The sequence below is a fragment of the Pongo pygmaeus genome, chromosome 6 (assembly GCF_028885625.2).
Source record: "Pongo pygmaeus isolate AG05252 chromosome 6, NHGRI_mPonPyg2-v2.0_pri, whole genome shotgun sequence".
Classification (NCBI taxonomy): Eukaryota; Metazoa; Chordata; class Mammalia; order Primates; family Hominidae; genus Pongo; species Pongo pygmaeus.
This window is the reverse complement of record NC_072379.2, coordinates 136,197,739-136,211,932: the sequence shown is the minus strand read 5'-3', so window position 1 is coordinate 136,211,932 and position 14,194 is coordinate 136,197,739. Positions and strand designations below refer to the sequence as shown.

General features: G+C 37.1%; 1 protein-coding gene across 3 annotated transcripts in view; it reads left to right on the top strand.

Annotated features, from left to right (window-relative positions):
- The window catches only part of PTN (pleiotrophin), a 114,524-nt gene extending 100,469 nt beyond the window's left edge, over positions 1 to 14,055 (top strand). For 2 of the 3 annotated variants that reach the window (XM_054496872.2, XM_054496873.1), the window contains exon 5: positions 13,321 to 14,055. In XM_054496872.2, the coding sequence (XP_054352847.1) occupies positions 13,321 to 13,376 (56 nt within the window). In that variant the 3' untranslated portion in view covers positions 13,377 to 14,055. The remainder of the gene's footprint in view (positions 1 to 13,320) is intronic. The other variant, XM_054496874.2, reaches the window with a different exon arrangement.
- Positions 14,056 to 14,194: the final 139 nt, after the last annotated feature.

Genomic DNA, 14,194 nt, shown 5'->3' with positions numbered 1-14,194 from the left:
ATGGGGTACCCTGTGGGAATTCTGTTCCCCTTGATCAGAGGAAAACACTTGTACTCCGTTGGGTCTCAAGTTTTTATTTCTTTTTTATTCTGCTTGTGAAAACATCTTTCAACACCTATGTTTTATTTTCCATCCGTGATACTGTACTAGAAGTGGGGAGATCTAATTCTGTCCTTTTCTTAGTAGAATGATACCTATTTTGTCTTCTCTAAATTAGAGTTGACAGTGAATATACCATAGGATTGTTATAAAGCAAAATGAAGCACTATAAGTAAGAGTGCTTGGTAATATGCAGTATTTTAAAGACTATTTCCTTTCTTCCAAATGAATTTCTTGAAGTAGGTGTTTTACCCTCAGCACCTTTTCAGGCAAAAGGAGAATTATGGTGATTACAACAATAGTGATTATAGTTTATATTTGTGGAGAGCCTAGTGTGTTTTGGGTAAAGTTTAGTGCATTGCTCACACAGGTTGTCATTTAATATTCACAAAACTCTGTGAAATAGTTACTATTATATTTTTACATACAAGGAAACTGAGGCTATAGAGAATTTAGATAATGATATGGCTCTGTTTCCCGACACAAATCTCATCTCCAATTGTAACTCCTAGGTGTTGAAGGAGGGACCTGGTGGGAGGTGATTGTATGATGGGGATGGTTTTCCTCTTGCTGTTCTCCTGATAGCGAGTGAGTTCTCACGAGAGTTGATGGTTTTAAAGTGTGTGGCATTTCCTTGCTCTTGCTGTCTCTCCTGCTGCCATGTAAAATGTACCTTGTTTTCCCTTCGCCTTCAGCCATGATTGTAAGTTTCCTGAGACCTCTCCAGCCATGCAGAACTGTGAGTCAATTAAACCTCTTTTGTTTATATATTACCCAGTCTCAGGTAATGTCTTTATAGCAGTGTGAAAATGAACTAATACATATACCTAACACAAGGTTATACCACTAATATGCAGAGGACTTAAATGCAAGGCAGTCGACTCTAGAGCTCCTGCAGCATGCACAGCTCCTTCCTCTGTGTCATTCCATACAGGTATCTCAGTTTCTTACCTAAGAAAGTGAATGAATTTTAGACCCGTCCTGACTCCTTAGCAGGCTGTCTTGCTCATGTATCTTCCTGGCTGGACACTTGCCTGATCCTTTCTCTAGCCATTGCTTACAAGCTCTGCCCCAGCCGTACCAAACTCCCAAACTCCAGGAGACAGCAGACTGGGCCATGATTTCTTATGTGTCCCTTTCTTTGCATCTGTAGTTCTTGAAACCTGGAACTGTTTTCCTTCTTCTGTTCTTTCATACATTTATACTGTTCTTTCAGCAAATATTTTAGCGAGCAAGTGCTATGTACTCTAATTAGCACCAGGGATAAATTAATGACCTTACTGGTCTTACAGTGTAGTAGGAGACGCAGAGGGATAAATTCCAGTGTGCCACATAGACTGGCAAATGCTATGAGACAGAGAAGTGGAGAGTCCTTTAGCATTGTTTCTAATGTATTCATGTTTGTATAAAATCTATTAAGAGCCTGCAATGGAGCACACAGTATGTTAAGTGCTAGTGACATTAGACAAACACGGTTCCTTCCCTCTGACTGCTGTGTTCTACTGGTGGTGGTGGTGGGTAGACAACGAAGGAAAAAGAGAAATAAATAATAACTAAATCAGTAAATGCCTCTTGGCATAAGTGACCTTAAAAACTAGACAGAACCAAGTGATAGAGTGATGGGAAAGGAGTACGTGAGATAGAGTAATCGGGGAAAGCCTCTTGGACAAGGTAACTTTTGAATTTGGTTTGGAAGAGAGAGAAGGGGCTAGCCATACTGGTGTTCTAAACGAAACAAGGGGAAGTTCAAAGTCCTTCAGGTCAAAAAGAGCTTGTTTTGCTCAATGACTAGAAAAGGGATCAGTGTTAAAACTTGCCAGACTTCCCTTCCCAAATATTAAGTCACAGTCTCCTCTGAGAGGACGTGTCACTCCTGTGATAAGGCATCCATTATGCTGAACCGAGGGCATGTTTCCCTCTCCTAACAGGCAAACTCTTCGTACACTACATCTTATTCACTTTTGAAAATTACATCTTATAGTCCCTAGCCCATGAGAAAACTCAAGGAAGAATACTGACTTGAATGAATGAATGATGTGTCCAACTAAATTGTTCTGGTCTAGCTCACTAGGCTGCATCATTCACACTGGCTTCAAAAATGTGTAGAGAAATCACTGAAGGCACAGTGAGCTCACTTGGAATCAGAGTCATTTGTGTGTTTCACTCCCCTCCTTATTGAAGAATTTTTGGTCCTAATTGCTGGGGCAGCTGTGAGAACTAGCAGCTATAAATATTTGTAGGTTTACTTCAAACTGTGTGTCTGCTTTCATCTCCCTGGGCACATTCCATGCTCAGAGGGTTATTAGCTGTGTACTCACAAAACAGCTATAGAGTAATTAGTACTAAGGAAGGCTGCGTATTAGTTATTGGGTTTCGGGACCTCCTTTTTGCTTCCTGAAGCTTTTGCATTTCTGTCTTCTAACTTCCGAATTGAGGCTTTCTGCTTGTGTTTTAAGTTGTACCTGTTGTTATTTATTGAGTATTGTAAAAGTATATCCTATTTATTGAGTATTTATGATATGACAGGCGTTATACTAAGCTGTTAGCCTGTATTGTCTCACTCAAACCGCATGACAGCCTAAAGTAGTTTTATTTGTATTTTACAAAATAACACACTAAGGTTGCAACTTGCACAAAGTTACCCAGACAGTGAATGATCAGACTTGAACTTGAAGTCAGGACAGTCTGTTTCCAGAGTTTTTTTCCATTGTACCAGTGCTTCCCAAACCAAGTGATCACTGCCGGATCTCTTTAGGTATTCTAAAAGCAATTAATAATTTGTTTTTTGTTTCCATGATAATCCTAAACATTCATATAAGCATATTCAGAGTTATTTATGACTGTTTGAGCCCTGTTGGATAATTTCTGGCCTGAGCTTGTCTTTGTATAAAAATTACTCTGAAAACAAATGATCACTCTTAGTGCTGCATTTTCAATCTAGGGTTCTTTAAAGCAGCTATGTTCCTTGAGAGTAAGGGTGAACAGCAAGGTGACTTGTTAACCCAGAGCTCTCCCAGGCTGGGCCCTGGCCTGGATTCATGATTGTCTTCCCTCCGCTATGAGATTCCTAGCAATTCTGGTGCTTCACCACGATTTGAGGGATGGCTGTCCTGGTAACTGGAACTGCTGGTGGGGACACTTGGCACACTCCCAGTCCGCTCTGCTTCTCACTGATGCAAACCTACAGGGAAATCAGAGCAGGCTTGTTGTTGCTCAGTGCACAGAGGCCATGAAAATAAAATAATAAAGACTTTTTCTAGAGGAGTAAACAATATTTGTAGAAGAACTCATCAGGAATCCAAAGAGCAAGAAGGAAGTAAAATTGTTCTAGCGTCCTAGTGTTCGTGCATGCAGGCGGCAAGGCCCACAGATATTGATGGCAGGTTAACACATTCATGGCCCTTTCTCTTGCTAGGCTTTCAAAAATTATTTTTACTCTTACAGAAAATAGAAAAAAACATTTTCAGATCTTCACCTAGATGTACAAAAGTAATAAATTAAGCTGCTCTGAAGGCTGCTGTCTAAAAATATGTAAAGTATAGAGAAAGATCTTCAGATCTACCTTTTGCTGCTGCTGCTATAGACAGATTGCTGGTCTTTTGGGGCAGAAGAAGTCACGTGGTGGGGAATAGCTCACCTGCTTACAGCTGGGAGGACATGTTTGAAGGGGGGTGAAAGAATTAATGCAGTAAGATTTGTGAAATCACTGGTGAGCATAAAACCTTATATTGCTTAGCACCTAAGTTACATATTTAAATGACTTAAAATTTAAAAATTAATTTAATTCTGGAGGACAAATTTAAAAATAACAATACACTAACATCCTATTTTTCACCTCTACAGCTAATGAGGATGCTCTGAAGGATACACAAAAATGAAATATAGTCTGAAATCGAATTCATGGATGCATTAGTCTGCTAGGGCTGTCATGACAAAGTACCATAGACTCAGTAGATTAAATACAACTTTATTTTCTCATAGTTCTGGAGTCTGAAAGTCTGAGATCAAGGTATTGTCAGGGTTGGTGCCCTATGAGGCCCTTCTCCCTGGTTTATAGACAGCTGTTTTTTCCTTGTGTCCTCACTATAAGTGTCTGTGTTCAAATTTCCTCTTGTAAATGCACCAGTCATATTGGATTAGGGTCTATCTGAATGCCCTCATTTTAATTTAATTGCCTCTGTAAAGACTCTATCTCTAAAATATGTTCTCACTCTGAGATACAAGGGTTAGGAGTTCAGTTTGAATTTTCAGGAGGGATGCAAGGCAGGCCATAATAACTGATTCTATTTAACTATATCTATATCTATAATTTTTTGAACCAAAAGAAAGATTTATTTGGTAATGAATAGGAAAAACATTTATGGGACTGTACCTACCAAAATTTTAAATATACTGGAGTTCAAACTTTGCCCTTTTTTCACAGATTATAATTTGATTTCCTAGTGGTACTGGCTATATTATATTAGAGTAAACATTAGATATGATCATAGAAATTAATGATTAGCTAAGTGTGAACTACTTACTACTGTTTATAATACTACATTTCATTTCTAATTTACAATAGTTTATAATAAGGCAAATTTTCTACCTCTGCCCTCAATATTGCAGAAATAAGCTCCTCATTGTTGCAGAAATAAGCTCTTAAATATTTAAATGTCATATTAGAGATAAATCATTCTTTTGTGTTTAGGTATAGAGGTCGGTAAATCTGTGGTGTGGGATGGTCACTGTCAAGAAGTGTAAAATCTTGAGAGTGGTCTACGGATTGAGGAAGGGCAGAGGCTTTTGCTAAACAAAAGAAACTCAGCATTAATTCCACATCTGTGGTTTTCTCTCTCTCTGTCTGTGTATGTGTATGTGTGTCTGTAAATAACAAATAAGGACGGTATACATGTTTTGAGCTAAAACTAGGAGTTTAAGTGACAATTTTCTACTTGGTATACATGTGTGTATGGGTCAGATCAGGGACTGATCCCAACATGTTCACATGTGGCTGATTCCCCCACCCCTGACTCTACTGTATAAAGAAAGTGCATCCTAAACGGGCCCTTTATGATTTGGAGAAGCTATAGATATCTCAATTCCTTCTTATAAAGAAGGGAAAATGGAGAGACAGGAGTGGGGAGAGTTTGAAAAGATGGTAGAGAGGAGTGTTTGGGTGAAGGGAGATGGATTCGTCTACTGATGCAACTGGTGAGTTGATTTGAAAAATAACTGACATGTTGGGGACTTTTATTAATTTTGTTCTGCATGGTTGATGAAGTAATTTCATCTTCACTAAAACTTCTATTAAATCTACTTTATTCACTAGTGCTTTCATAGCTAAACTTTCTATTTTTAGGAGATGCAGTTAAATGCTGAGTCACCTCCCAAAGTGAGTGGGGACAAAACAGGTTCCTGAAATTGTCTAGATGTGTTTAGTCTGCATCTAGACACAAATATATGTACTATATTTTATTCACATATACTTGATATCAGAAAGCAAATGAGTGCAGAAGAGCAGATAGTTGAGCAGGAGTAGAAGGTATTGCTATGAAATAGAGTTGATGAATGAAGAGGAAGGTGGACAGTGAGAGAAAGAAGAGGTGTGGATGAAGCAAAGTATCAGCATGTGGGTAGCACTGAGGGGCAGTATGCATGTACACATGTTTTCCACACATATCATAGAAGTAAATGCATTGAGTCCACAAAAGAGGAAATGAAGCAAGTGATGCTACAAAATAGGAAATCAAAGAAGAAACAACAAAATTATTGCATAGGCATTGGACTGAACTATATCTGTGAATAATACATTAAGCAAATGTTTAAAAGATTATACTTTTGATTTTTAACAGAAATATGTTTCTGTATTTTGCCACTTAATTTATGCTACTCAAATTTAAACTGAAATATTTGGAAATTGAATGAATAGTGCCATGTTAGGCAGCCTAGCCAACCAGTACCTGGATTTTAGTTCCTGAATCACTGAGCTGTATGTTCACAATTCGACAAGCCTTGTTATCAGTTCTGAGGCATAGCTGACATGGGGCGAGGGATTAGGTAGTTCTAGATGACTAGGCAGTTAATTCTTAAGCACAGGTGAGTTACTTTAAATAGGTTCACAAAGCATTAAAAGGATCTTGGTGATATCCAGGCTTTTGAACATATTTACATTGCGATAGTACCGTTTGACAGGGATATGATCCTTTTTCTGTAATAAGTCCTTGTGATTTATTGAACAAGTCTCCAAAAGTGAACTTTCAGTGGTCTTGATGGTATGCCTCCAGCTGTTCCTTTTCAGCTGTCTCTCTTGACCTCTGCAATGTGCATTTCTGAATGACTTTAGCTTCTTTTAGCTAAAGTGAATTCTATCTCTTAGAAGGTGCACATTTTGTATTTCTATTCTAATCAATACTTCCTCCCACTGCTTTAATGACCCAAAGACACTTTAAGTCAGCAGCAAACAGGGCCTGAGTCACTTTAGTTAAAATCTTGGCTCCCCTCAATCTGAAATCATTTCATCTCCTAATTTCCTTTTTAGTTTTTCTGTGTACACAGCAGGCCATCTGAAAATAAGTAATCAAAGCAAGACCTTTTACTGAGAATATGAGATAAGCTTATTTCAGAATTCTCAACTTTCTTACTTCTTGAAAAACATCCCCCCTTAAGGTCTTTGAAAAATCTTTAAATAGATGTCTTTCTCTTAAGGTCCACTTCTAATCTGATTTCTCCCAGATTTTCTTAATATTGAAAGTGGAGAGTTGATGTTTACTTATACCAACTACATGGCAATTCTATTTCCAAAGGGCCTATGAAAAGATGGAAAACAGATGATGCTTGTTGTTTGATTATTTGCCTTTCAAGAGTAACTTTGCTGTGACAGACTCATATAAATTGCTGATAAGAATTTAAATTACTACTTCCTTTCAAAAAATAAATATCTAGAGTTTTTAAAAAGTCCTGCCGTTGGATCCAGTACATCCTTTTCTAATAATCTATACTAAGGCAAAATTTAAGCATTCAATGATTTGTGAACAAAATCAGCATTGCATCATTTTTTATAATAACAAGAGGTCAGAACTATTGAACTGATGTACAAAAGATGAAAGGTTACAAAATATATGGAGTAGGATAATATAAAGGAATGTTACTTGGTCACGTTTCAAAGTATATGCAATGGCATGGAAAATAGATACAATTGAATTTTTAGCATAAAATACTATAACAACTGTCCATATATTCCTAAGTAAAGTCATAGAAAGAAAACATAAATAGAACTCATTGTTAAAAGTGTTGTTTCAACATTGTGAAGTTATGAGTAATTTCTCTCTCTGTGTGTGTGTGTGTGTGTGTGTATGTGTATATATATATATCTGTATGTCTGTGTGTGTGTGTGTTTCTTTGGTTTTTATATGAGTCTGTAATACTTTTTAAATGAGACAAGTAATTAATATTTTTTAAGAAGAATGAAATAACCCCGAGAGGAGAAACCCTCCTTTTCCTTCAGGGTAAATCTACTGTAGGTATACTCTTTCTTTCTAGTAATTCATTCTCCTTGTGGCTGCTCTGTTTTTCACAACACATGTCTCTGGATTGTAGTAGTAAATTAGCAACAAGAAAACTAGGTCTCAAAACCATAAAAATAGCTGCCACATACCCATGATCTTTAATATAAATATGTACTTTAAAGCACTTTACAATTTTGAAAGACTTTCCCATAAAGCCACCTTGAAAGTGTTGTTTGTAATGTCAGCTGTGTGAAGGCAGAGTTTTGTCTTGTTCACCTTTATGCCCTAGCATCTAAAACAGTGGAGATGGAGTGTATATTTGCTGAATCAATAAATTAATGTGTTTTGAATATTAGTGGTGAGATGAGATTGCAGAGGACGTAATCTCACATGATACTAACAATGGCACTCTGAGGAGGATATAGGTTTTATTATCCCCAGTTTATAGGAAACAGAGGCAGAATGATTGATTTGCACAAGATCACAGAGCTGGTAAGTGGCAAATATCTATTTGAACCAATTCTCTAGATTAGGGCTTAGTTCTTAGTATGATTCTAACAAAACTTCATGATGTTTTCATCGTCTCACTGTACCTAAAGGCCATGGTGTCACTTAATACATTAGCATTTATCAAGATTTTGTTTTCTATTCAGCATAGAAAAAAACACATGGGCTCAGAACTTATTGTAACATGGCTCATATTAATTTCTACTCATTCTTCTCACTGCATTTACTGTATTAGCCCATTCACATGCTGCTATGAAGAAATGCCCAGAACTGGGTAATTTATAAAGAAAAGAGGTTTAATTCCCTCACAGTTCCACAAAGCTGGTGAGACCTCAGGAAACATACAATCATGGTGGAAGGCACCTCTTCACAGGGTGGCAGGAAAGAGAATGAGTGCAAGCAGGGGAGATGCCGACACTTAGAAAATGATCAACTCTCATAAGACTCGTTCACTATCAGAGAATAGCATGGGGGAAATTGCCGCCATGATCCGATTACCTCCATCTGGTCCTGCCCTTGACACATGGGGATTATGGGGATTACAATTCAAGGTGAGATTTGGGTGGGGACAAAGAGTCAAACTATATCACTGTCTGTCTTCTTTCTTATCAGGAGTTGTTATGCATTGAAAGAATTTCCTTGGATAAATTCTGAGTTTTCTAGATAGAATATGGTGAATGTGGCCCTTTGGATCCTATGATTCATAGCAATATAAGAAGCCTGAATCCTTTCTAGAGTACTTTTTCTTAGTAAAGCCTTAGGACTTTCTGAACACTCTCAAACATATCTTAAAACAATGTAGTTATATTTTTAAAAAACTCCACAAAGTTACAAAAATACACACCTACTATTTTTTCTCATCTCTGTATCCCAATTATTATGAGTACTATCCTCTATCAACTCAAAAACTGGCCAAAGAAAGGATGAAAGTTTGAAAACCCAGGAAGTTAAAATCTACCCAAGGCACTGCTGTGAGATTCCAGTGTAGTGATGTCCTGGTAGGAACAGAACAAGTCACCTTTCAGGCAGGTGCCCTTTACTGTCACATGTTGACAATGGCTCATTCTCTGTTTACATCCATTTCTGCTTTGCAGCCTCAATCCAGGCAGGGACAAGGAACATGTGGCCCAGGGTGTTATTTGATGTGTGGTGTATGTGTACTTCCTTCTCTTGATTTGGCTCTGTTCAATGTGAACTAAAGTGCCCTACTGTTCACATCAGGGTAGGAATCCTATTGGCTCTCAGAACCTTCTAGAGTAGCCGCTATATGACTTCAATAAAAAAGCACTTGGCTTTAACTAATTATAGCCCTGCTCCAGGCTAATTTGTGACCCACATCTCTTTGTAAACATTTCTCTCACTCTAACCTTGAAAGGCAACTAAACTGTGACAGTTTTACCCACAGAGTTTAATCAGGTCTCTATTCTAAAGACAAAGTGTTAAGAAACCTGGATAAATTTCTTATACGTATGTTTGTAAACTTTCTTCTTCATAAAATATTTGTCTTTAAAGATAGACTGAAATTTGTCAAGATTCTAATCGGATTTACACTCCTTACTTTCCTTGAGAAATACTCTTTTCTATATAGTAATGGGTTGAACTATTTCCCATTCAAGTATTCATTTATCCACTCTGCATGCAACAAGTATTTCATGAGTGCTCGTTATGTCCCAGACACAGAATATACGGATGCAAAATACAGGTGGGGTCTCTATTGTCATAGGAAAGGAAAAACACACACTAAATAATTAGAGACAAAATTAATAGTTCAATTCTAATTTTGGAAAAATCAATGAGAGGCACAATGAGAGTGTCTGTGCATGGAATCTGCTTATCTGAGAGCTCTTGGAGGGCTTCCCTGAGAAAATGCAGCTGAGGCTAAGATTTTAAGGATGACTAGGTGCTGACTGTGCAAATTGGGGTAGTAGGAGAAGGAACACTCAGGCCAAGAGGAAATAATATGAAAAGGATAAGATGGAAAGAAGCAAAGAAAATTCAAAGAACCTTCATAAGGAAGATGGGTGGATCCATGTTATGGACCCATTTATTTTCACTAAAGCTTTACTAATCAGCTTTTATACACAAGGCCCTGTGCCATGGGCTGGAGGTACAACAGAGAGTAGAAACTGCACCCTCTCACAGCTTGTATTTTGGTGGCAATTACAATGCTAGGGATAGGTGCTCTAACAAAAGCAGGAAAGAGAAACAACTTCTAACTCAGACTGAGAGGTCAGCAAACTAGAAGTGATGTCAATGCTGGTACCTGAAGGATGGGAGGCATTAATGAGACAAAGGTCGTAGTGGAAGTGTGGGGTTGATGAAATGAAGAGTGAATTTGAAGGCCAGAGACTAGAGAGAAAAAACAGACAAACAGAAAAGATGTACCTGGGGAACTAAAATAAGCATAAGTATGAAGATGGAAGTAAAGAGGGGCAATGTGAATGTTTCAGTTTCTTCATCTGTTACATAAGGGAGTTGGACCATGTTCTTTCTAGGTCATAGATTTTGTGATACTATTTTAAACCCCTCATGTATACTAGGTAAAGATCGAGAGGTTGTTAATAAGTTTTTGAGGCCACAGAGATAAGCAGTGACAAAGCTCATTTAGTCTGTCAGTTGAATGTACATAAAAGTCACAAAAAACTGCTTTTGATTGGAAGAAATATTACTGACCTGATTTTTTTTCACAAAAATTTGAACACTTTGTTACGTAAGCAACTAAACTGACCTTATTGCAAATATGAATTCTTCCCTCCCTCCACTACTTTTTACTGAAGACTCTTCATTTTTCTCTTTAGATTGAGCCCAGAGTGGACTCAAGTTCTGCAGGGTGTCCGGGCAGTGCCATGATGACTTGCCACTTGTGTCAGAAGAATAAGTTGATTGACATTGTGCAGATTTAATAAGCAAATGGTTGATTTCCTGGTATTTAGCAAGTTGTCAATTAATGAATAAAACACCAATGTCAGGTTCAGGGTTACCTAAGAATGTGCTCTTGCCTTTACCAAGAAGAATTTGGTGACAGGTTCCTATTCCCAAAGTGTTCTTTGAAATGGACAACCTTACATTAGCAGATAAAATAGTGTCCAATGTTCAGAATAATTTTAAGTTTTATGAAACTTTTATACAAGAACCTGATTAGTATGTCATCTGCTCAGACTTATGTATGAAATAGGAACATGTTAGCCAAAATATGAAAATTGCTACTTAGATATCCACTCTACTGGAGACCTAGAAGATAACAAGTTCCTGACAGTTTTCCGGGAAGGGACATGAGGAAACTGAGACAGGGAAAACCAGAGTTAGGTCTCTGGTTTTCAATGTAGTTGAAATCCTACATTGTTCTCTGAAGATGCCATCCTAATATATAGCTGTTGCCTAAAATGTTGACCAAAAATTGGGAATTATTACATTTTCAGACACTGAATAATTTTTCAGAAATTACACGTAATGTCTCCTTTCACCTAAAAGGTATCTTTCACTTGGAAATTCTGGTCATTACACCTCTCATAGGGTGAAAGAAAGATATTTGAGAAAACAAACAAAACTAGAGAGAGTGAAAGGTTAAATTTCTTTAGTATAGAAATGGGGCAAACTTGGGAAGGCATGAATGGAATGAATACAATTATGGACAACAATTTAGCCTGGGTTTAGAAACTCCTGACCCAATTGCATATGGTGTACCCTTGAAGTTTCAGTAAAGCAAGATTAGGACAATTACATTGAACAGAAGTACTACTAGTGTGTAATGGACTTTGGAACCTACTTGAAGAGGTCATGAAAATAGTACATAGAAATGGAAAAGTTTCCAGCTCTACTTAAGTATGAGCTGAGAAATATACATTATTTCTGGTTGGCATCATATCGTATCTTCTGTCATCATAAGTCTTATGGTCCTCTTGGATACAGGCTGTATGCTCCAGTGAACAATGACCTCATCCCTGTTGGTCATTGTTTTTGTCACGGTGACCCTATGTTGCTTAGCACATTCATTGACCTGCTCAATCAATATGTCTTGATGATGATTAAGGATTTTAATTATACAGGGTAATGATTTCTTGTTCTTGCTCTATTATCACACTAGTGATAAATGCTAACCTTAATTGAGCACATGCTATTGTATCATGTTCTGTTCTCAGTAGATTTTATAGAACAAGTTTAATTTGGATATAAACCCTATGGTTACTATCATATGCTATGGTACTTTTCATATGCCTATTTAAAGATGAATAATATAAGAAACAAATACATTAATTAACTTTCTCAGTGTCTCACAGTAACTTAATGATGTGGCCTGGATTTAAACTTCAGCAGTCTGACTCCAGAGTCTGTACTTAACCAGTATATTTTTGCCACTACTATGGACCAAATTGGAGAAGTGACTCAGAAATATTTATCAATATCCCCTCACCTGCTAGCCCAGTGATTCTGACCATTTTTGTCTTTGGAGCCAAATTAGATGTGTTCTATTCTACATTGCATTCTCCTGTTAGGAAAAGAGAAGTGGAAAGATGGCTGAATGGAAAAGAATTGAGTCTTTTGATTGAAATCCTCAATGTTTTACTTTCCTACAGCCTATGTTGACACATTCCATTTGTTTTACCCCAAACTGGGAGTTCCTGTAGGCAAAGCTCCAGAGAGAGTACATATGGTTTATAGCTGGTTCTTCCTATATAGATAGCTGGCCAAATATATAAGCAGAGGGCCTACCTGGAGTGGAACCACTTTGGAATTGTTTGCTCAGAAAATATATTACTAAAGAGTCCCACGGAAAGGGAATGGGGGAAATGAGGTGCCAAGCAGAGCTCTCACAGCTTTCCATTGAGCAGTGACCTGGGTAATTTACTAAGAGATGTCTGCTGTATTTCTATTTTCTAAGCAGGACCCCAAGTCAGTATCTTGCCTATCCAACAAAGGCAACCAGTAAGATAACAGGGATTTATAGAATTAACACAGAAGCAGGCTATGTTCCTCCTGCCTACTTTCACAGACACTCTTTTGGCAAAAGCAGACAGACAGACAGACACACACACACACACACACATGCACACACACATAGTTTTTTCTCAATTTGCCAAGAGAACTACCAAGAGCAGGCAACTTGTGTATCAATCTTATTTTTTCATTCCTGGTCAATTATAAGAAATGTGGCTATTTCTTCCCTGCAATTTAGTAACTTGACATTTTTCTCTTTCTCTCTTTCTCTCTCTCTTTTTTGTAATCACAGCAGAATCTAAGAAGAAGAAAAAAGAAGGCAAGAAACAGGAGAAGATGCTGGATTAAAAGATGTCACCTGTGGAACATAAAAAGGACATCAGCAAACAGGATCAGTTAACTATTGCATTTATATGTACCGTAGGCTTTGTATTCAAAAATTATCTATAGCTAAGTGCACAATAAGCAAGAACAAAAAGAAAAGAACATTTTTGTAGTAGCGTTTTTTAAATGTATACTATAGTACCACTAGGGGCTTATAATAAAGGACTGTAATCTTGTTTAGGAAGTTGACTTATAGTACATGATAAATGATAGACAGTTGAGGTAAGTTTTTTGAAGTTATGTGACATTTTACATTAAATTTTTTTTTACATTTTTTGGCCAGCAATTTAAATGTTATGACTATGTAAACTACTTCTCTTCTTAGGTAATTTTTTTCACCTAGACTTTTTTCCCAATTGAGAAAAATATATACTAAACAAAATAGCAATAAAACATAATCACTCTATTTGAAGAAAATATCTTGTTTTCTGCCAATAGATTTTTTAAAATGTAGTCAGCAAAATGGGGGTGGGGAAGCAGAGCATGTTCTAGTTCAGTGTTGACTTTTTTTTTTTTTTAAAGAAAAGCATTAAAACATAAAATTCTTTCACTTTGGCGGAAGCATTTGTTTTCTTGATGAAATTATTTTTCCATCTGAGGAAAGAAATACTAGGAAAATAAATCAAGGTGATGCTGAAAAAAAGTTGTTTTTGTGTTCAATAATGTGATTTTGTAACCCTACTCCCCTTTAGTCTTTTATGCTCCCCCAGTCAACTTATTAGCACAGAGAAATTGTCATACAAATTAGCTAAGTCACTCTTGGGCATAAAGTTCACACAGTT